Source organism: Melanotaenia boesemani, chromosome 20 (assembly GCF_017639745.1).
Source record: "Melanotaenia boesemani isolate fMelBoe1 chromosome 20, fMelBoe1.pri, whole genome shotgun sequence".
NCBI lineage: Eukaryota > Metazoa > Chordata > Actinopteri > Atheriniformes > Melanotaeniidae > Melanotaenia > Melanotaenia boesemani.
In genome coordinates this window covers 21,000,888-21,023,965 of record NC_055701.1, presented here as the reverse complement: position 1 = coordinate 21,023,965, position 23,078 = coordinate 21,000,888, and the positions used below count along the sequence as shown (strand labels likewise).

Sequence of the window (23,078 nt, the reverse complement as noted above, 5' to 3'; positions counted from 1 at the left end):
CACAGAAGCACCATCCTTACAAGTTATACCTTGTTGTAAAGATGACTAATCAGGCTTTCCAGCTATGTATAACACAAACACCAATTATTATTAAAAGGGAAAAAAATCCTTACTTTTTGCACTAAGTTTTGATATATTTATTCATTCATATTTGCAGTGTACAGCAGCAGTTTCATTAGCTTGGCTTCAGCACATTCAGATTTATGTCCTGAGTGTCCATCCCAACCTCAGCTCTCCTGTGGCAGCCCAGTGGTGTAAAGGTAGGAGACGTTTCCAGCCTGGATCTGAAATGTCTGTCCCTGGATGTGGTGGCTGGAGATCTGCTCACTGGTCTGGCTGATGGCGATGGGCTGGCTGCTGTGGCTGCTGATGTGAATGGCCTGGTTGTTTTGCTCCCTGCTCACCTGCCCCTGCGGGCTCTCCTGAGCCACAGCCAGCTGCTGTAGCGGATGGTGCGTCACCTGCAGCTGTTGGAAGGGACGCTGTACTACCTGAAGTGAATGTGGAGGACCGTGGTGAGCCTGTAGGTGCTCCATTGCTTCTTTGCTCAGTGTGATAATGTGCATCTGCTCGGGCTGGTGTGTCATCTGATTCTCCAGCATACTAACAGCGTGAATCTGAGGAGTCTGCGCCACCACATCCCCCTGAGTGACCAGGGCCACGTTCTGCACATGTTCGGATGGCTGGGCGAGGAACGTGAGTCTAGAGTGGGCTGATTGAGCCATCTCCCCCTCTGTAGGGATAAGGTTGATCTCCTGGTCCTGACTCTGTACGAAATTGATGTTGTTCCCACCCGTCACCACCAACTGGATCTCCTGCTCAGAGCTGAGGGGGGGCTGGTACTGCTGCAGCTGTAGGGTGTTACGCGGTGGTGCTGCCGAGGGGCCAGCTGCCAATGCATCTGATGAGGCAGTTCTCTCCTTACTGTGGGATTTGGTGTGTGTTTTCAGATTGTCCAGACGTGTGAATGAAAGGCTGCAGACGGAGCAAGTGAAGGGCTTCTTCCCTGAGTGGGAGGCTATATGTCGTCGTCTCGCACTGGGGTCTGAGAACGACTTGTTGCAGATGTTGCAGTTATATGGCTTCTCACCTCTGCAAAAAAGAAAAAAAAAATCACAAAATAAATAAATTATTAATAATTTTATGTCTATAATGTATTATGACACATGTACTTGTGCGAAAGCACTGCTTAGAAACCCTTACAGTAACCACTGTGCACTGTCCGCTCACTAATTAACAGCAGGTTAGCACCCAGTTAGTGAACAAATGGATCATTTAATAACTTAACTCTCAGATATTTGTTGGTAAAAGGTTAAAAAAGAGACAGATTGTCAGATTTAATGCTACTGATGGTGCTTAATGTGTATATAAAGTATAGGCAAAGATTAAATCTGTAACACAAGCTTTAGCCCTCACCTGTGAATTCTGATGTGAGTTTGCAGTGTACTCTTAGCTGTGAAACACTTCCCACAAATCTCACAAGTGAAAGGCTTTTCACCTGTGAAAATATTAATACAGCCAATTATCATTCATGTTATTGTAGTTACTGTGTAATATAACTAACAAGCGATCAGATTTTACCTGTGTGTGTTCTGAGGTGCTTCTTCAGTTGAGCTGCATCCATAAACTTGTGATGACACTGAGCACATTCAGGTAAGGATTTACCTTTAAGATAAGGAAAAGAAAGAGAATAACAAATGAACTTTCTTATTATTGCTCTATAAACTGCAGGGTTTTGTTTCTTACCTGTATGAACTCTGTAATGACTTTTAAGTTGTTTCTTCTGAGTGAAAGTCTTTCCACATTTATCACAGTCAAACGACTTCTCTTCTGCAAAACCAGGAAGAATAAATGATTTAAACAGGAGGTATGAAGGATATAAATGATCACTGAAGGTACCCAATCTGATCATCTATATTAGATTTTTCTATAGTGATGTACAGAACTGTTGAGGCTTCAAAGATCAGTAGATGGAGCAACTTAAGGTTCAGATGCATCTCTCAGGTCCTGATCCTCTGCTGCAGTTTCATAAGGACACACACTGCACATCAATATGCCATTTTTTTGGGCTAATAGGACTTTGGGAATCACCTTGGTGTAAAAATACTTTTTTATGTCTGTCAAAGTGTGTGAACTTCGGAATTTTGTTCATCATAGATACAATATAGCTAAAGAAATTAGAACAAATTATGTGTGTATGTGACATGTTGCTGGTTAAATGGTCAAAGTTGTCATGTTTCAGCACAACACTGGTTCATTCATAGAGCTGGGGTCTTTTTAATGCTTGAGCAATTAATAGTTTAGCTGGTTGGATACAGCAACTAGACTGACAATGAGTAAAAAAAGCAGCCTGTGTGCAAAACAAAAAACCTTCAGAAAGCATGACCACTTGGAAGCAAATCATAAGACATCACTTAAGAAATCCCTTTTTGTCCAACAAGCTTTTTTTATTATTATTATTTTAAACAATTTCCAATAGTTTTGTCATAAAACATGTTTCCCATGAAATACCTATAAAACTAGGAAATGATTAAAGAGTTATCTGCTACACTTCTAAAGTATTTGCCTATTTTGTTTCAGATTTTACATAAGAGAAATTAGAAATGTGAAATTCATCTCATCTCAAATATCCAAACTTTCATGTTAGACGAAACATCTTGATCTGACTTGAAATGCATCCTGCACTGTACTTAATGACTGAAGCAACTTGTCCTTAATCAATTTCCCATAAAATTTCATCTTGAAGTTGCCAAGATTAGCTGGAAAATAAATGGAACAGTAATTTGATGTAATCCTACCTTCGTGGAGGTTCATGTGCTCTTGCAGGGAGTGTTTGGTAGAAAGTGCTTTGGAGCATACTTTGCAAACAAAGGGTTTTTCTCCAGTGTGTATGCGCTGGTGAGCCAGCAGAGTGTGCTTCTGGGTAAAACTCTTCCCACAAACCAGGCAGTGAAAAGGCTTTTCACCTGAGGGAAAACAGAAAACCTATTGGTCATCTTTTGTCATCAGTGATGGACACTGGTTTATTATTTAAAGCCTTAAATGGAAAAAGTGGAAAAGGAAATTAATACTTAAATTACCAGTGTGAGTTCTTTGGTGAATCTTTAAAAACAGATGGTGTTTGAATATTTTTCCACAATCCTCACAACGCGCTTCTGTATTGGGGTATTTCCTCTTACAGCCTCTCTTCCCCAGCTCTTGGCTTCCGGCTGAATCACCACCGACCTTGTAGCCCTTATATTTTACAGGTGGCCTTATTTTACGTTTGCTCTGACGCCTCCGGTCCATTCTGGGGTTATAATCTGCATCATCTTTAGAAGACAGGGAGTCTGTTTCTCCATCATCCCCAGCCTGTCTGTCTTCTGAGTTTTCACAAGGCACATCTAGGATTTTCTTTGGCCGGCCTCTTTTGCGTTTTAACAGCTCTATCGTCTCAGCTTTGCCTGCATTCATACTGCCACTTTTACCTCTGGCTGTGGAGCCATGGAGTTCACTGAGCACTTTGACAAGGTCACTGACCTCCATAAGATGAGCTGTGGCCAGGAGCTGCTCAGTGGCGCTCTCCTCCACAGACACTTGGGCGCTGTAGATAAAATCCAGCACAGCAGCGAACATCTTTGCTGCAATGCCATGGAGTTGAAAGGTGTTCTGATGGATCCGATCTTCTGCTGTGAACATAAGGGAGAAGTACTCGCTGCTTGCTGCCAGTAAAGCTTTGTGTGCCTTAAAGTACACATCTTCCACAACAAGAGTGATGTCACACAGTAGGTCTCTTTTCCTGAGCTTATCAAATTTGCTCAGGATGCTTTGCTTATGTGAATCTGAATGAAGAGCCATGAGGGATGACGTTGGAGCCATGTCTTTATTAGACATCTTCTCCCCTTTGATAACAACATCTGATTCAAAGAAATAAGAAGAACCTGTCAACAAAAAACAGTGGATAAGAATTACTTTAAGGTACAGAGGCCCTTTATTCATGTCAAGAGTATGGTCAATCTGGCCAATTTTAACAGATATATGTGACAAAGAAGTAGCAAATTGACCCTTTTAAAGAAACTTAGTTAACAGGTTTAATGCCTTTTCTTGAAAATGTACTAAAATGGTTTGTCCAGTTGATAAACTACAAACAATAATGTATAAGAATGAGACTAAGTGATTGTTTCTGGGACTAATCAAGTAGTTGCGTTTTAATAGTCAACTGACAAAGCAATAGAAAAAAATCTTTTCCGTTTCCTTGCAACAAGTTTTGAGTTACCTCGCAAAAAAAAGGATTAAAAAAAGTGCAATTGATATGATTAAATGGTGATTTATTAAATGAACTCTCACTTCCATTCATTTTCATTACTGCACTTTGCAGGTAATGTTGTTTTTTTTCCTTTTCATGAATGAAAACCAAACTTAAGCGTCTCTGTGGTTTTGGAACTATACAAATGTCTTTGCTTTCACCCATTACAATACAGTATTAGGACATTAACACACTTTGGTACCGTCTGCAAGGTTATAAAAAATACTGGCTAATGTTTCGTTGGTCTCAGATGTTTTTGCAGTTAAACAGTTTGCGGCAATATAAACAATCTGAGGGTTAGCAAGAAAGCTAGCCCTTTTAAACAAAACAATGCATCCACGTCTGGCTTAACACAGGCCACAAGCTAGCTGAAGCAGTAAAGAACGCAACCAAAATAATATGTTAAACATTTTTTTAAATTAGATTCCAGTTTGAAACAGGACCTATGATACCGAAAGGACGTAAACCGCGGTGCAATTTAAGTAGTGAGCTTTTAGGACCTTACCTTCCTTTTCTGGGCTGTACGGAGAACGTGAACGTGAGTGACTTATCGCGAGATGTAAAATTATTAAGGCGATCTGCAAAAAGCGGAGATATATATGCTCCGTCTCGTTCACAATGATTATCTGTGAATGGACTGTGGCGTTACATCGCTGCCAAATACCTTGATGAGCGTACCAAATACGCTGGTGAGCGTATTTATCAATTCAGCGGAGCATTTCGTAAACGAGAGACCGCATTGCTCTGATCGTAGGGGCCGTGAACGCAGCACAGCGAACATTAAACCCCCCACCCCCGTAACAGCCTAAGCATTTAACCTTTCAAAAGTGAATTGTATGGGTAGTTATCAGTAAGAAATATAGAGGCTAATGAGGACCATCATATCTGATCTTTAATAAATGTTGGCATGTTGGTTGAAATAAATATTTCCCTCCAAAAATGTACGAAATTATTGTGCTGGTTGCACTTATTTAATCTATTGTCATGACTTGATCATCACTCAAATCAACATTAACATAATAATGCATACATTGACAAACGTGTATGTGCAGCATTACTATGTTTATTTAGTTTCCCCCCTCAGTAATCCGATCGCTTTTACCTCTCTGTATTATATTTGTTTTCTAAACTTATTTAGAATCTTCCTGGTGCTCCCATAGGATTTTCCGCTTACTTTCGGGTTAAACTGTCGAGTTTGTAAATGTTTCCGTACCTTTGGGGCAATAAGGTTGCACCAAGCCATTAAAAAAATAACAATAAAAAAATGAATACAGCCAAGTCTCGTGCTGTCACCGATTTGGAAATGAAAATCCTGGCCAATCAGATTAATCAGAAGGTTACCACTGAACAGCTGCTCGCTGTGCTGCGTTCACGGCCCCGCGAGTAAGTAAAAACTCCTGCGATCAGAGCAATGCGCTCTCTCGATTAAGAAATGCGCTGCTGAATTGATAAATACGCTCACCAGGGTATTTGGTACGCTCATCAAGGTATTTGGCAGCGATTTAACGCCATAATTGGACATATGTTTTGTAGATCAATCACAACATCTTGTCGGCAACGGAACTGGGATAGCCATAGACATAAGAAATAATCTTTATTATGTCTATGGGGATAGCTAGTATGCAGGTGCAGCACTGTGCTTCTTGTTTTGCTTCATTACAAAACACTATCAGGGGAAGTTCAATTTCATTTTTTTGTCTTTTAAAAAACCAGTGCGTCTTTGTGCTAGATGGTCACTCACTGTGGTCAGACTGAGCAGCAGTTCGTAGTGTTGTCACTGTCAGGAAAATAATTACCGAGTCTTGAAGTCAGTTACTAAAACCAGTTGTAATAAAATTTAAAACACATCAGCTTTTTACAAACTGGCATTAGATTTATTGCACTATATAGTATTTTGGGGTATTTCATTTCCATTGCTATGTTACTATGTAATCATGAAATCGAGAAAATAGTCCACTTCAAACTCAAATATACAGATATTCATGATTACAACATAAGATCAGCATCATCATTACTTTCCCTTTAAATTTTAAACCCCATTGTTTCTGTTAGAGCCTAGGATTAAAGAGCCATTTGTTTTTTAATGTCAATGTAAAATAAGTTTAATATTTGACAAATATATCACTGCAGCAGGTATTCTATTGTCTTGTTAGTGATCCTTGGACTCTAGTCCGTTGTATTATTTTATAGCTACAAGTCGAACAGTAACCTTTTATGATCACATTAATGCTCATCTTTGAGCAGTCCAGTTGCATTTGACACAGTTCTCCCCCTAAAGTTCGAGACCCAGGGCTGCACAAGATGAAGACTGTCCGGGTTGTGGTTGTGGGAGCTGGTGTGGTTGGGTTGTCTACCGCTGTTTGCATCGCAGAGACCCTTCCTTTCTGTTCTGTCACTCTGGTGGCTGACAAGTTCAGTCCGGACACCACCAGTGATGGAGCTGCAGGGATCTTGTTCGCTGCAGAATTTCCAAGTATGAAAAAAGTGGATTGCCTTTACATTTAACCTGCCAAAATATTTAGCAGTTTTCATGACATACACTCATCCTTAATGCAAACATGCAGCATACATTTGTTTTGCATGAATTAAAGGATTGATTTTTACTTTATTTATCTCTCAGATATTCCCCTGGAAAGACAAAGACGCTGGTTCAAGGACAGTTTTGATCATCTTTTGGCCATTGCTCAATCTCAGGAATCACCAGAAGCTGGAGTAATGCTGAGTTCTGGGTAACACTTATTACACAAAGCTGTAAAAAAAACAAATGAAACAAGAAATATTTTAGCCATACACTACGATAAAAAGATACCTTTTCATTGGTTTATTTATTTTTTTCCCCAGCTGGCAGATTTTTAAGGAGGTTCCAGCTAATCAGACTCCCTTCTGGTCAGACTTGGTGATTGGCTTTCGAGTCATGACTGATGGTGAATTGAGACGTTTCCCAGATCACAAATTTGGCCAGGCGTTCACTACTATTAAATGTGAATGCTCCAGTTACCTCCCATGGCTTGAGAAGAGGTTTGTCCCCTTTGTACAGGTCAAAATTGTAATTCTTCAGATTTTTAAATGACAGATAAACTAAATATTTGTAGGTAACTAAAGCCAGTTTTGTTTTTTTTTTTTTTGTTTTTTGTTTTTTAAAGAAACTGGATTGTAGCTATTTACACTGATATTACATTGTTTTTTTTTAAAGGTTCAGAAAAGCTGGAGGCCAGGTGGAACAGAAGAAAGTCAACAGTCTGCAGGAATTAAGTACCACTTTTGACCTCATTGTCAACTGCTCTGGTCTGGGCTCTAAAATATTGGTGGGTGACTCCCAAGTGTACCCAGTTAGAGGTCAGGTACTCAAAGTGGAGGCACCCTGGTTGCAGCACTTTATCAGAGACGGCGATGGGAAGACGTACATCTACCCCGGTATACACAGCGTCACTGTCGGCGGGACGAGACAGGAGGGAGACTGGAGGCTGCAGGTGGACCGAGGAGACAGTAAAGGCATCCTGGAGCGCTGCAGCAGGCTGGAGCCGTCGCTGAGCAAAGCCAAAGTTCTCAGCGAGTGGGTCGGTCTGAGGCCGAGCAGGAGGAACCCGAGGGTGGAGAAGGAGCTGGTGCAGCTGCAGGGCCGTCAAGTGCCTGTGGTCCACAACTACGGCCACGGAGGCTGGGGAATCACCCTCGCCTGGGGTACCGCCGTGGATTCCCTGGGGCTGGTCAGGCAGTGTCTTCAGAAAACACCTCTACAAGCTAAACTATGAAAATATTCAGACTGAAGCCTGATTTTACTCCCGACCATCAGCACTTACATTACATACCACAACACAGTTGTAACATATTAACTTACTGCAATTATTTATTAACAGATATCATAAACACAGCTGTTAAAGATATCTATTTCTACTGAAAAAACAAAATAATTTAACTAAAGAAAAGAAATATTTAATAATTTAAGACAAAAACAGATTAACCACCTGGTTTGTATTTTTACAATGATGTATAAAAGGAACTTTATTAATTAAATTTATTAAAAATACACAATTTACTTTAAAGAAATCTGATTCTACTTGCAAACTCAGCTGTGCTTTATATGGATCATTTTAATTCTAATAATATCTGTTAATTTAGTTCTTTTTGATGGAGACATTTTGACATTTTCCCAACATCTGCAATGACCCTAAAGTTAAAACTCAGCTTATATTGAACAGTGAAAATGTTAAGCCATTGTAAATCCAGCAATGAGTCCGTTAACAGTGAGCGTTTTGCTTTGATTCAATAAGAAGTCGCTGCTGCAGCTTGTGCAACTGTTGGACTCTGGTCAGGTTTACTGCAGTCACTTTCCTCAACAGACTAGATCCAGCTGAACAGCGAGCACTCAAACGTTTACCATGCTGTTGGAAAATAGGCTGTACATTAACTAGATTTAACTGTGTTCATGTTTTTACCTCAGTTGAAATGTTATTTACAAAAAACTACAATATTTCTTTGAGTCTTGGAAATTTCATGGTTAATAAAATCATTAGATATCAGGAAGAAAACAACATCCTGGAAAAAACACAGACAACAAAGAGGGTACACTTCAATAGTTAAATCTTATAATCTTGCACTTTTTCTTGACCTCACTGGCAAATGAAGCAAAAGAAAGATGGAAAGAGAAGTTTGTAAGGATGTAATGAATTAATCTTGCTGCACCAAGGATCCAACCCCCCTTATACAAAGCTGTGGTTTGGATTTGCAGCTCTGACACTGCAATTCTGATCTACAGCTGTTCAAAGAAAAATCGTAAAAAAAAAAAAGTGCATCAAGTATTTCAGCTGCTGTGTTTTTATTGTTTTGTTTCACAGATCTATCTGAAAATATTGGAGAATTGCTTTAAATTTAGCAAGTGCATGTGATTGTGGGAAGAAATTTCCTCCTTTTGTTTCACAATAGATAAGCCAGTTTCTAACATTAAAGGAAAAACTGAAAGAAGCACATGAGTCTGTTTCTGTAGCATTTAAGGGATTTTATCAGCTCCTATCAGGGTTGCAACTTGCCCCCCTTTAGGCCAGTTTACTCAGTAATCATCCTAAGCAAAAAGACCAGTGTAATGTGCTTTGTCAGAAACCGGCTTCAGGCTCAGATCAACACTCAGAAAGCTTCTTTGTTCTTCTCATTTTCAGTCGTTTAGCTTCTGAAGTGGCTGAAACTGAGCGACTCGTCATCTCTTCAGCAGAGATGTGATCTGTGTTGTTGTGCCTGCTGGTAGTTTCTGTTTGTACAAGCTCTTGGCTTAAGTTTGGTAAGAAAGGCGTCCTCACGCACCGATTGGTCCTCTCTTCTGTGGGCTGCAGCTGGAGGTGTGAGCTCTGTGTTTCTGTCAGATTAGGGGCAAGCAAATTAACTTTGTCCATATTTGAAATGCTAGGTTCAGTACTGTGTAATGTAGCCGAGGAATGGATGGTTGGAAATGTGATCGCGAGTTGCTTTTGTGGTTTTACTATGTGCTGTGTGCCGTCCTCAGTCTTCTTGGTGGTCAGATTCCAATCTTTTGGGATGATGAGTTTTCCCACCTGCTTTTTATGGATAGCTGGCAGAGATAAGCAGCGCAGCAGCAGATTTGATTCTGGTTTTCTTCTCAGCTCCACACAACTCTGGCTCCTAGCTACAACTCCACTCTGACTGTGAGCTTCTGAGCTCAAGAGTCTTAAGCAGCTCTTCGGAGGTTTATATGATGTTAGGGTGGTGGGTTTACTTTGGAGTGAGGGGGTGGAGGTGAGGAGTATGGGTAGGATGGGATGCTCTGGGGACGGGAGGTGGCTGGACTCAAACCCAGATGACGACCTGCTCATGGCTGAAGCCGTCTTTTTGTGCCTTCCTGAAATAAACAAGTGAAGTATGCGTTGATCATGCAGGTGCCAGCGAACTTTGACATGTATTTGACCAAAACAAAACAACGGCAGAGCAGTCAGCGCCGGGAGGAGGATGAGAGGATGGGAAGAACATGTGCTGGGATGAATGATGGATAAAAGAAAAGCAAGCAGTCAGGTGTGGTAAAGCATGGAGCAATTTATTCCTCACGCTCAACCATGAAAGAAGCACACTTCAGAAAATGCCGAGACCCTAAAGCAAGCCCACTTCTGTGAGGGAGATTATGTTGTAGTCGTGTTAAACATTTCACCCTCTGCATTTTATTGCATTTACAATGATATAAAATGCCATATTTTAACAAGTATAACATTAGGTAAATACTTTACTTCCTCTGCATTATACAGCTTTCAGGCACATGATAAAATATTGTGCAACATTTGATTTTACTGGACTAAAAAAAATATACAAAGAAACAGAATCTTAAAGGAACAACACTGTACAAGTGAGGCAGAGCTGATATTGTTCTCAAAGCACGTGACATGTTGACATTCAGACAACTCTTAACCTTCAAACCAGATAGCTACAGTAAGCATGATATAGCCATGAATAAACAAAGCACTCGCGTTAGATATGTACTGCAATTACTGAGAAAGCCTTTTTAAAAAAATAATAAAACCTAGAGCTCTTATTTTTAAAACACTCTTACTGGTTCAACAACGGTTCATCTGTCATCATTTTCAGCAAGCACAAAAGAAAAACCCACCACACAAGCCACAACTGCAGATCTGTCTGAGAAAACCTGCAGCTGCTCCACATTGAGATTCACTTCTCAGTTAAAACATGACGCAAATGAAATTTCCAGTCCCATAATAACGCAGTGATGGATAACCGTTAGTCCATTTGATTATCATGTTGAAAAGTCCCACCAACTCTTAGAAGCACTCTACAGACTAAAGTGACATCAAAACAGTTTGGGTCAGTGATAACGGAAGAAAAGTATGATTATGTTTGGAGAGAAGAAGAAGAAAAAAGAGGCGCCGGAAGTAAGTGTGACAATAGCAAAGTTTTTCCAGAAGAGAGAGAAAGCGGAAGTTGGTGGCTTGGAAGAGGACAAGTCTTTTTTTTGTTCTTTTTACAAGAAGGATGAGGCAGAGGAGGACTGAAGAAGAGGACAGTGCTCACAGGCGACTCAGGCTGTCATTACCGTTCTCCAGGTTCTCGTTGCTCTCGTAGCAGCCTGAGTCCCGCGGGGAGTCTCCCAGGACTCCACGCCTGTCCAGCAGCAGCTTCTCCTGCGAGCCTCCAGATTGGCTGCTTCTCTCCGGGTCACTGCTTCCTGCAAGGAGCAGCATCACCAATGTGGGGTTTAAGAGTTTAATTTGCATTTCAACACCCATGTGATGCAATTTATTTTAACATAATGATAAAGAGCTAAAGTTGAGGTGCAGCAGTCAAAATCATACAATGACATCAGGTAAAAAGGAAAGAGTATATATAGAAGATGCTAGTATTAGCCTTGGCAGGCTTGATTTGTAAAAGCGAATATTTTTGTGCTAAAGATGTGGTGACATGCTGCTGGTTTTCCCCCTGACCCACCATCATATTCCTGCAGCAGCTCCACGGCAGTGAGCAGCACAGCTCTGTGTTGAGGGTCTCTGATGTTCAGCTCATCCAGGTCCTCCTCCTCCAGCAACTTGAAAGTGTCCAAATCCTCATAGCCATTAAAAAGAAAAGTGGGAAGATGCTCCTGTGGAGACATAAAATAATTCAGAGGTTATTTAATCTGTGAATGAAAAAAAGTGCTGGAAGAGTCCTCATCATCAAAGTTTAAATACATTTCTTTGTAGGGGAAACAGCGAGCCAGACTGTCTTGGCATAAAGCAATGCTTGCTATCATCTTATCTCATCTATTCTCTTGAAAGAATGAGATGAACAAATTATATAAATTAAATTCACTTAGCCAAGAAATACTGACACACATAATTGATTTAAACCACATGTGCTTTCTGTGGATTCAACAACTCTTCTACATAATTTGCATCGCTAAATGAGTAATCATCTAAGGCAGAAGTATGTGTAATTTTAGTCTTGATTCTATCTATCTGTAAATTTAGCATGCAGATATGAAAAGAGGTTAAAGTTTTCTAACTCTCAATAAGACCATAAACACATGCATTTTCCCAAACAGCTGAGTTGCTCCTTTAAATAGAACAAAATCCCATCCCTCAGTGGTATGTCAGTTTATCCCAGACTCAAGCTAAGTCTTAGATAAACAAAGACTCAAATAAATGTTTTTTTTTTACAAAAACCTTATTCATTCTGGTTAGCAGCTGAATTTTCATAAACATGTAATTTGGTCCAGCTTCTTTAAACAGAGGATTACCCTCCGTTACACCAGCTCTTGGAATTTTTTTTTCTCCCTCAAATGGCTGCAATGCTCTGTATTTATGTCAACAATGTTAGCTGGTTATAGTTAGTCCAAAACTCTTGCTGATTTAGAAGGGATAGGATGTCCCTTTTCTTCCCAGGATCAAGGAGCAGTGGTCATCCAGCATCCAGCTATCCAAACAGCCCCCAGCAGCCTAACCGAAGAGCCAGATGACCACATTTCTTTTAAAACTAAAAGAAAAGGGAAATTTTAACCCTGTGAAACAGTGGGGAGGGGCCAATTCTTTCTCCACAGCAGATGTGTGCACTATGAATAGATTTCACCCCTGTAAGCCCCTTAGTGTCTTCTGAGCAAAACCTGTTAGTTGGATCTTGGTCGAGAACACAAGGGGACGGTGGGTTTGCTGTCATGGGTTGCAGACTGTGGAACAGTCTCACAAAAATAGATGGTTTAGCTCTCATGAGTGTTTAATCACAGCTGAAGACCTTAATTTTTTAAAACTGTTTTGTGCTAAATTTAACATTTGCATCACATAAAACTTTCCCATCTGCGCGTGTGATGGATTTCTATCGTATTCTGAGATTGTTACTTTGAGGTTGATGCGATCAAGCAGCTCCTCCACAGACTTAGGTTTGGGTTGCCGGGCCTTCCTCCTTCTGCGGATCTTTTTGGGCTTCACCTCTTCATTCAGAACATCCACATAAATGAACTTGAAGGTGCCGACTTTACCGTTGAGCATCCCCATCCAGGTACCCATCGGAGGCTTACTGATGATATCAATAACATCTCCACTCTGTGAAACAAAACCAAAAAGCTTTGAGTTTATTTGAAATTACACATTCTTTGGTTTGTATTATGTGATTTGATGTGGTGTACCTTCAGTTTGAGGGAGTCAGTGTCATAGGGACTTGGGGTGAAGTCAGTATGAGCCAGAGCACGTCCACAGAAGGGTCCACGATAAGGGACTTCATCTTCCTCTCCGTCCTCAGACTTCACGCTCTCCCTGTTGCTGTTGGAGGAGTCGGTGGTGCCAACTGTCTGACCACCTACACAAATAACGAGATACCCATGAAGATCACAAGCTTCTACTGGTCTGTTAGTATTTGACATTTTTCATATGTATTTTAACCAGATTACAAGAAGTTAGTTGTCTATGAAGATAAATAGAAGAACACCAGCGCATTTAGATTATCTAAAAGGTGATTCTTTTAACACCTGCAGATGATTAACACCATATAGCCCAAGTTAAAACAAACACTGAAAATTATCTGCACATATCAGCAAACTCTGCAGACTCACTCATGGAACTTTGTCCACTGAGAGAACTTCTCAGGCTCTCCACAGACCCTCCTAGTTTCAGTTTGGGTTTCTCCAAAGAGTCTGAGTCTGTCTGAGGCGAGTGAGGACAGCTGGACCCTCGGTCTGGACTCGACTAGAACACAGAGAAAAAAAATTATACCTCATAGTTCTCACTCGGACCTACAACTGAAACAGACTGTAAATGTAAATACTTCCACAACTTGCCTGTTCAGAGAGAGAACAGTGGTATCTCTTGGATATGTGTTTCCTCATTGTTTCTCTCACAGACTTAACTTTTCTTCCCAGGGAAATAAGTGACGTCGGTGGGGTCTTCACTCCATCTTTCGCACCACCTTCTTCATCTTTCATCTGATTCACATACAGAGAGGGAGAAAAAAAAGAACAAAGTACAGCAGTTAAAAACCCACTCCAGTAATTATTTATCTCATTAAATATTCTCAGAATTGGACAATGTTAGGTTTATATAAAATTAAAAAAAAGAGTTCAAAGCAACATAAAGTTAATTAATTACCATTCTGATACTTCTACTTACATGAAACCGGTTTATATATATATATATATATATATATATATATATATATATGTATATATATATATATTTTTTTATTTACATTGTTTGTGTGTTTAAAGTCATTGCTGTAGCAGCAGTGAATGACAAGGACTGCTAAAACAGTGGGAAAGCCACATGAATTTTCATACCTTGCTCTAGGACATTTAATGAGTTCCTAATAATAGTTGTAAAGCCCCACCCCCCAAAAAGTTCTACGTGGAACATATGGACTGTCTGACCTCACCTTTCTGGGAGAGGAAAATGAGAAATATTCAGCCACCGCATTGATGGTGAATTTAACTGAAATGTCTTATAATACAGCATGTGATTTTTTCCAGCACCGGTGGACATTAAAGAGGTTTTATGTCTTTTGACTGAGAGCTCAGGAAGAATAGCAGCTACATACAATGTTATCACTGTCAGAAGTGACCGCTTGCCCCGAACGATTGGTCAGGTCAAACCCTCCAAAGCTGGAAGCCCTCTGTAGAAAAACAAAGCAACAAAAACAGGTCAGTTTTTAAAGCATTTAAATCAAGACCCGCTTGCAGATACAACTTTCTGACCTTTGTGTTCTTGTAGAAGATATGTAGTAACGCGAAGAAAATGTAACTATATTTATACCAAAGTACAGATGGTTTGTAGTCACTTCTTACCAATCGAAAATTACACACTGTGACATCTGCAGGGTATTTTCACAATCAAAACCCTTCAGCCGTCTGTCCTCTATACTCACCCCATGCTGGCTAAGTGCACCAAGCACCCGATGACGCAGCTCCCCATCGGTCACTGAACGCGCAATTTTCGGCTCCTCTTCAATGCAACCCTCTGTTTCAGAAAAGGAAGAGCCTTCACCTGCTTCCCTCACTTCCCCCACCACACTGGCCTCCAGGTGAACGGGACTCCTGTTAATTTGGCTGAAGGCCTGGTAGATCTTTTGGCTGCTGCTCGTCTCCAGGCTGCTGGATGAGTGGGAAGTGGTCAGGCTGTCAGAGTCCCTGTCGTAGGTGAGCTGTTCCTGAAGAGCTGAAGCCAGGGAGTCCACGGGACAAACTAAAGGTTTCCTCTGCACGTCTGAATACATAGACATGCTTGCATCTTCACAGGGATGACCATCTGCATTCAAGCTCTCTGGGTGGGTAAAAAGAGAAAGGGATGTTTTATTTAAATGTGCATACTAATGTGTATTTTCATTAATTATCAGCTACAGCAGTCATGTCATTATTGGCAAACACCATGGGTGCATGACTGTAACCCTTTGTAACAAGGACTGGGATGACAAGTGTCATTTTACATTGCCAGCCACGGACTGGTGTAAAAGGATAAAACAGAAAAAATTGAGAAAACATACTAAATACAGTCATTACAGGCCAGATGCTTAGCCAAATAGTAATTACGACTGGCACAATTACTGACATTTTCTGCAGACTCTGTCATATCCAGCTTTGTGGTGTTACAGGTGCATTGCTTCCTTTTCAACGGCATGTCCTTACTCTAAACACCTGCTAAGGTTTTTAACCTGTTGCCACATGATAGCAAAAATACCCCAAAATTTTATCAACAGAAAAACATTTTGCAGATTTTGGTGTAACTTATTATTCTTCAACAGGTAATTTAGGCTCCTTTTATAGGATGAATATGCTGCTTAGATAGTTGATGATCGGCATTTGCGACTGCTAGATGTCAGTTATTGTGACACAGGAAATATTGTCTGGTAGTGGGTTATGTACCCTCTGCTACACGTCTCTTAGGATCATCAATCCTGATCAGCTTCTTCTTTGCTTTCCGAGTGGAGTTGACCAGTTTGTGGAGCCTTTTGAATGTTAATGACTCCTCTTCATTGTCGGACACGTCACAGGGCTGTTAAGACAGACATGAAAGAAGTTTTTATTGATAATAACTGATGGTACAACAGACCTTAGGGTCTGGTAACAACAGATTACACTCCTTGGGTGTAATATCATAGATAAAGGAAGTATAACTTGATGCTGTCACTTTAGCTTGCTGATTTCAAACATTTTCATAACTATATTCTGTTTTTAATAACTCTGCCATCTACATGCTGCTACTGTCTGCTGTAGAAAATACATAGAAACCACATTGAAACCACAGTGTAGACAGCTGACCCATGTGCTAAAAAAAGTCTTTCTCTGAAAATGAAAAGCTAGCTGCTTGGAAACCACCTGAACAATCATCAGAAATAAAAAGTCTGATGTACATTTGAAGACTTGAGAACGCATATCTGCATACACATAGAGAAACAAAACGAAAGAAGAAATGGCTGAAATAAACATTGGAGCATTAGCAGAAGAAGTACTTCACACAAATACGCACAGAGGGCAAAGAGAAACAGTCCGGGCATCCAGACAAACCTGAAAAATGTGCCCTGAACCTGAGCCCCCTAATCACCCCATGCATGCATAAAAGAGCTGCGGCCTGCATAACAGACCCCTGTGCTCAATCCACCCGCTCACCACAGCACAATAGGGGGTTAGCGCTTTGACAGCAATGAATAGAAGTCCTCCTGGTGCCCTGCAGTTGGGAGAGGGCCCTGAGCTGCTGGGCTTTAGAGGGGCCTCGGTTCATTGCCGGGACAGCAACAGTGCAAAAGAGAGAAGCTCTGTCAACAGCTCAACAGCCTTGGCACCACTTAATTTAAAGGACCTCATGCACAACTCACAGCCTGAGTTAGTGATTCAGCATTAAACAGCAGCAAAGATGTCCTCAGAGACTTACGTTGCAGCTGAATGACTCATTTGCGCCAGGACTGGGGGGGTCGGGCGACTCTGTGGGATCAAACCTGCATGTTTGTCTGTTTTGTATCTCAAACTCCTTCAGCTGAAAAAAAGAGGAGCTTGTTAATTTAGTTCCTTTATCCAGATAAAACTACAGACAGTTGTAGCCATTTTTTTTATCTACTTAGCATTCTTTAATAAAGAACCCCATCTCTTTACCAAAAGTTGGGTCTTTTGCACAGCCGACTAAGCAAATTCAGGTTTTTGGCATTTCTGACATCATACCCGAGCAAGAGCTTCCTCTATAGAGATCATATTCTCCTTCACCATCATCATCAGTTGAATTCGCTCTTCATCACTCATGGTAATATCACTGGCCACGAAACCAACACCATCACCTGCACGAGTGAATAAAAAAGTCAGCTGGCTGAAACTTGGCATATCTAGTAAAAAGATGGTTCTATGACATTGCATTTTTGTGTTTATTCAACGGTACCTTTTGAAATCTGACGCGTCGTTCCTTTCTGTGACTTACGGAAACTCTGCCAAAAAGACTTGCTCTTTCTCTTTGCATCCCATTTTCCTATCAAGTAACACACATTTCATAAAATTTGATACAAGCATAAAGCAGAATCTTCACTCAATTTATCACTATGTCAGAGATTTCTTCAAAGCACACACACAAGGGCAGCAGTTAATATTAAAACTGTCATTTCTACTTTTAAAAACAAGTAAATTCCTAATATGGTTAAATAAAACAAAGTATATACAGTAGCATATAGCTACAAATGTCATCTTACCTCCTGATCCATCTTCTGAGCTGGACTTGTGCACAGGAAACCTGAAAATCAAACAAGATATTTACCTTTTATAGAGTTCAAATTAAACTTCAAACCCTTTAAAATGAACAGTACCTGTTATCCAAAGTTATTTTCTTCATTTTCCCTGCTCTCCCACCATTTCCCCAATTAAGCCTTTCTATCCTGTCAACTTGTGTCAGATTTGAAGAAAAAACTAAACAAAACCCAAAAAAAACAGAAAACAGCAACAACAACAAAAACAGAAAAATAAGAATCACAAAAGCGCACTGTACTTCATGACAATGGCGTCATGGTGGAGGCAAATCAAAACAGATGAAACAGACTGGCTGCTCTTGGCTGATGAACAGAGGTCAGTGCTCTCCGGCCATCGCTGGAACAATACAGCCTTTTTCTTGTCCAGTTGGGGTTTTGCAGCAGCACCAACGTGGCCCCTGCATTCCCCGCACACTTTCACCCTCCCTCTCTCTTTCCCCGTGCGTCCGGCAGTGTCTCTGTCAGCCAACTCTTGTCGCCTGTGTTGCTTCTGTGCATAAGTTTGCAGACAGTCTGCTTTGTGGTTTCCTCTCTTACTGCAGTTAAATTTAGATTTTTGTGCAGGTTTTTATAATAAATGACAGCTGTTTGAATTTAACTTTTACAGGATCAGTCATCTATCTGATGAACTGTGTTTTTTCACTTTAAACTGTTCCTGACAGGCTTGTGAATTTGCTTAATATACTGGCTTAATGTTTTTTGGAAAATCATGTTAAAAACTAAAGTGCAGCAGATGTTCACAGCATGCCACAGACTGAGCCAGTATTTAAACATATTTAAACTCTGGACCATAATCAGGGTTAAACAGTGACACATCAGCTTTGTTTTGCAGCTTTCAACCATGGAAAGGATTGAATATTTAAAAACTTTAATCACCCCTAATTTCTTTATATTTTCCTTCCAATATGTTTATCTTTATTAAAATCTTCCAATAAGTTGATTTTTCACTCCTTTTTCTACCCAGCCCTTGAACCTGGCTATTTTCCAGAGGAAAGTTATTTGTTCTTTAAAAGGTTTAACACCAACCTGCGAACCTTTGAAGCATAAAACTAACTAAACTAAAACTAAAAATAATAATTTGACAGACATAAAATTGTATTTCTGCAGCAACAGGATTGAGATATTCATTGAAAACTTGGCCTCTTTCAGCATAGTGTGCAGTGTAACTACAACCCGAGCTGTAAAAAGGACTAAAAGACCATCAACATACCATGAGCATCATTGAACTGTATAAGTGATGTCCTTAAAAAAAATAAAGAAAAATCCATGGAAGGGTGGCTGTCAGGATGCTGTTCTTAAGGAACCAAAACAGGAAGAAAAGGATGAGATATGACAAATGGCAACAGGTCTGATGGAGTGATGAATCATCTCCAGAGCCTGGACTTCAATTTTAATGAAGCAGTGTAAGATCATCTTGACAGAGAACAAAAAAAAAAAAAAGGCAGCAACATCCAAAGTAGACCTTTGGAAAGCTTTTCAAGAATCCTGGAGAACTATTGTAGGATTCAGCTTGTTGAAGAGAAGCAAATATGGACTTTAAGCATTTTCTGTTGGTTGCAATTGCACAAACGCTGTTTTTTGCCTTATAAACTCCATTTCAATTTATGTTTGCAAATGTTTCAATAATTTTCCTGCCAAAATAGAAAGAAATGAGGTTGCTTTTTGCTTGAAAAATTCATCCTGCTGCTGATAACAGTCACGGTCTTAAAAGGTTTCACATGCTCAAATCTTCAACAGAAAAAAGGAAATATATAAAAACCACGCAATATTACTTCAAGAAAACTTAAATAATTCAGAAGATGTTTTAATGAAGTGGAACTTTAAATATTTTTGTTGCTCCACCAATTCGCTCCTGTTATAGGTAACATTATATTCTGGTCCCACCAGGGGGCGGTGTAGGTTTCTTCTCAATATATATCTACACTGTCCACTGACTACAGCTATAAATAAAGCACAGTTTGAATTCTTAGATCCGTTCAGATTCTGAATAACACGGACCTATTTGCAAAACCCTGAAAAGCAAGTGTTGCTCACTTTTCATAGTATCATCTTGTCTCTTGTGGAAAACCCAGTCAAATCGGCATGCTGCTTTCTCATCACTAATCATCTAAATTCTTTGCTTTTACTCAGCTTTCCAGTGACAAAATATGAGTAATTCACAAAACCTTTCAAAGGAAACAATGAAAGGAAGGAAGGAAGTGTGGAGGTTACACAGAGGTGCCTCATAAATTTGACTTGGGGACACCAGGAAGTGGTGGAAATGCACATGTTCATGGGGTGACACAGATGCCATCGTTACTCAGCATCCAGGAGTGATAACTGAATAAAGTCTCTATACAGAGTACTTCTTTAATGCTTGGTATTATCTACTCTTAATAAACAGCCAAGGATAATCTCAGTATTTTAAACAGGCAGTTGTTGACACTTTTTTTCCTTTTTTCTTACTATTTATTACCTTCTCTCAATCTCTGGAGTCGAAGTGGCGCTGCTGAGTCCAAGGGATTCCTTTAAGAGATGGAAATGACTGAATGTCAACATATATGTACATCAGAAGCACTGCTCTCATTTACAGATCTGTTTCAAGCTTAAATTCCCTCCAGGAACAGGGAAAGTTAAGATTCGCAAGAGATAATACAATAAAAGCACTTATTTTAAATAAAAGGCACTAATAGAGAGTCTGTTACACTTTTAAAACACAAATCCTGTAAGTAGTAGTGATAAAATTCACATCCTCTACATGTCAGATCCAATCACAGTATCCGTATAATCATCCAAGCACAGCTGCAGGGCCTTTTTTTTGTATCACAGTCAGTCAAATGTTACTTTGGGGCTTATTTAGTATCTTTAGTCCGGCATAATCATGACCATGCAACTTCTCAGCCTCTTATCAGTCTGTCTGCTGACGCACAGAAGAGGAAGTTGCCTCCTCCTGGGCTCTGACACACTTGAAGCTGGACACTCACCTGGATCTGAGAGCGGAGATTTGGTGATGTGGTCACTGAGTCAATCTTTTCCTGAAACACAAGGGAAGCAGAGGAGTAAATTACACTGTCATCATGAGATGAAATAAGCCAAATATTCATCTGTCTGAGTTGGCCAGTTGTTACGGAATAACACCAGTTACCGGTTACACATCACTGTCTGATGTATGAATATATCTAAACTTCATAAGATGTTTTCTTAAAAAATAGATTTTATCATTTTAAACAACAAAACAAGTAAAATGGCTTGTTTTGTGCCCTTGGGGCAGATATAGTTTATAGTGTAAGCTGTCCAAGGTTAAAATCAAATAGACAAAATACAAGACGAATTTAAACAACACATCAGCTGAAGACTCAAACCCACAATTAAAGATGCAGTTTGACGTGTTTAGTTAAGTTAGGTGAGGAAAATTCACAAGACCTTTAAGTCTTTATAAGGGAGATTCCTAACCGGAGTAGAAAAGTACTGTAAGGTGTTAATTAAGAACCCTTAGAGGTTTTCAAGCTAGACCATCTTGCTAGACCATCTCAGCTTTGGTGTAGTCGGCAGAGCATCTGTCACTCATGCAGGAGATAAGAGTTTGATTCTCAGAGGGGAAAATATTAACAGAATATTAAATATTAAATTTTATTAAATATTAAATATTGCAAATAATGCTCTACCGAGTCTTTGTCTTGTGTTTTATATCTCTGACTTTATTAGGGATTCTTTATTTTTCCAATTTCCCATTCATTTATAAATGAACCACCCACAGTTCTGCCATTAAAACTTAAACTTTGGTTAAAAGTAGCCCATATAAACAACAGTTTAAAATTAGCCTCTATAACCTGAAACAGGGCGACAGTAAAGTTTACAGAGCTGATAACCAACGGGGAAATTACTTTGTGTGAGTTTCAACTAAAGCATAAAGCTGTGGGCTGTTCTCTGGTTTGATGAACCAGTGTGAGCCAGTTCAGAATGACTATCAAATAAAATCCCCCTCCACCCCCAAAAAAAGAGGGATCAACAGAAAGTGTTACAGGCCAAAATGCAGACAAGAGAAATCTGAGTATTTGGGAATAAAACTGCCAGTAAAGTATTTTTCTGTCAATCTGATGAACTTGTTTTGCCTTCTCATATAACAACTCCAAGGGTTATTAAGAGTTACCTGATCTCAAAAGTGGTAACCCCTGAAGAAAAGAGGTGAGTGTGTCATTTTGTGCCTTAAAAGAGGTGAAAAAAAGGAGCTGCTGGACTTTCCTTCACATATATTTCATTAAGACTTCTGAAAATCATGCTAGTTTGGGAATAAAAAGGGCAGATGACAGTATGTGTCATTAAAAAGGTGTGATCAGAGTTTACCATCTCTGCATCCTGGACGACTTTGCGTTTCCGTAGCTCCTCCATCCTTTCGCACACGTCGCTGAGGGAGGTGCCGTAATAATGAGAATACTCCTGAGCCAGTTCATCAAGGTTCCCCACAGAGCCATCCTGCAACACACAAAAGGCAGACTCAAACACTCACACTGATACAAGCACAGACTATCAGAGGAAAACAACATCCCACAGAGGCTGAGCGACGTGCCCGACAGGAGGCCGACCCTGTAAATGCTGACCTGGGTCATGATAAGCCATTGTCTGAAAGTTTAGCTCTGTCACCAACAACACAAACAGCCAGGAAACACGAAGATAAAGCACCAGGAGAGTCAAAGCCTCAGGGATAACGAGCTGTGATATTGCCCCTGTCTTCACCAGCTTGTCATCTTCCTGCTCAGTGATCCCTTTCCATCTCCACAGTGCTCCTGTGACACGACTCCACCTCCGCCTCCGGGGGCCGAAGAGGCACCGAGTGACGCAGCTACAATGCCCATTCTGCTCTCAGTCATCTGGACTCGGTTTGAGAGGGCACGGTTCATTCTACCGTAAATCACAAGAAGTGGAGGCACTCAATCAGATGAGTTTTTGTCCTGACACACAGCACACACTCCTGGATAAGAACCCCTTCTAGTTTCCTTCAATTGTACAAACTAAATGTGAAGTATTTTTTGCTGTGTAGAAAGCTAACAAATCACAGAAATCTTTGCTGAGTTTGTAATCTAAAAACCATTAAAACCAACACAGATGGTTTATAAGCCTAAATATGGAA

The 23,078-nt window shown here is 40.2% G+C and overlaps 3 protein-coding genes across 8 annotated transcripts in view; 1 reads left to right on the top strand and 2 right to left on the bottom strand.

The window, feature by feature from the left end:
- Positions 1–122: 122 nt before the first annotated feature.
- On the bottom strand, positions 123–4,871 carry zbtb24 (zinc finger and BTB domain containing 24). Its single transcript, XM_041972440.1, has 7 exons — positions 4,791–4,871; positions 3,081–3,920; positions 2,799–2,966; positions 1,747–1,830; positions 1,582–1,665; positions 1,417–1,498; positions 123–1,092 (listed from the first exon to the last, which is right to left on the bottom strand). Exons 2-7 carry the CDS (start codon positions 3,871–3,873, stop codon positions 228–230), a joined length of 2,076 nt encoding a protein of 691 aa, XP_041828374.1. The 5' UTR covers positions 3,874–3,920; positions 4,791–4,871; the 3' UTR covers positions 123–227.
- Positions 4,872–5,645: 774 nt separating this feature from the next.
- On the top strand, positions 5,646–8,761 carry ddo (D-aspartate oxidase). The gene is made up of 5 exons (XM_041972481.1): positions 5,646–5,772; positions 6,564–6,758; positions 6,906–7,014; positions 7,127–7,303; positions 7,479–8,761. The coding sequence occupies exons 2-5, from the start codon at positions 6,587–6,589 to the stop codon at positions 8,035–8,037; spliced, it is 1,017 nt and encodes a 338-aa protein (XP_041828415.1). The 5' UTR covers positions 5,646–5,772; positions 6,564–6,586; the 3' UTR covers positions 8,038–8,761.
- sash1b (SAM and SH3 domain containing 1b) overlaps positions 8,666–23,078 on the bottom strand; it is a 59,598-nt gene continuing 45,185 nt past the window's right edge. For 2 of the 6 annotated variants that reach the window (XM_041972421.1, XM_041972420.1), the window contains exons 2-18: positions 22,295–22,423; positions 20,935–20,985; positions 20,427–20,476; positions 17,918–17,958; positions 17,614–17,700; positions 17,403–17,515; positions 17,119–17,220; positions 16,113–16,242; positions 15,119–15,513; positions 14,792–14,866; positions 14,040–14,183; positions 13,815–13,947; positions 13,392–13,561; positions 13,105–13,308; positions 11,723–11,873; positions 11,331–11,462; positions 8,765–10,133 (exon numbers count right to left, since the gene is read on the bottom strand). In XM_041972421.1, coding sequence (XP_041828355.1) covers positions 9,400–10,133; positions 11,331–11,462; positions 11,723–11,873; positions 13,105–13,308; positions 13,392–13,561; positions 13,815–13,947; positions 14,040–14,183; positions 14,792–14,866; positions 15,119–15,513; positions 16,113–16,242; positions 17,119–17,220; positions 17,403–17,515; positions 17,614–17,700; positions 17,918–17,958; positions 20,427–20,476; positions 20,935–20,985; positions 22,295–22,339 — 2,757 coding nt within the window. In that variant the 5' untranslated portion in view covers positions 22,340–22,423 and the 3' untranslated portion in view covers positions 8,765–9,399. Of the gene's footprint in view, positions 10,134–10,304; positions 11,463–11,722; positions 11,874–13,104; positions 13,309–13,391; positions 13,562–13,814; positions 13,948–14,039; positions 14,184–14,791; positions 14,867–15,118; positions 15,514–16,112; positions 16,243–17,118; positions 17,221–17,402; positions 17,516–17,613; positions 17,701–17,917; positions 17,959–18,031; positions 18,288–20,426; positions 20,477–20,934; positions 20,986–22,294; positions 22,424–22,548; positions 22,710–23,078 lie in introns of those variants that run through there. The other 4 variants (XM_041972418.1, XM_041972417.1, XM_041972423.1 and 1 more) reach the window with 4 other exon arrangements.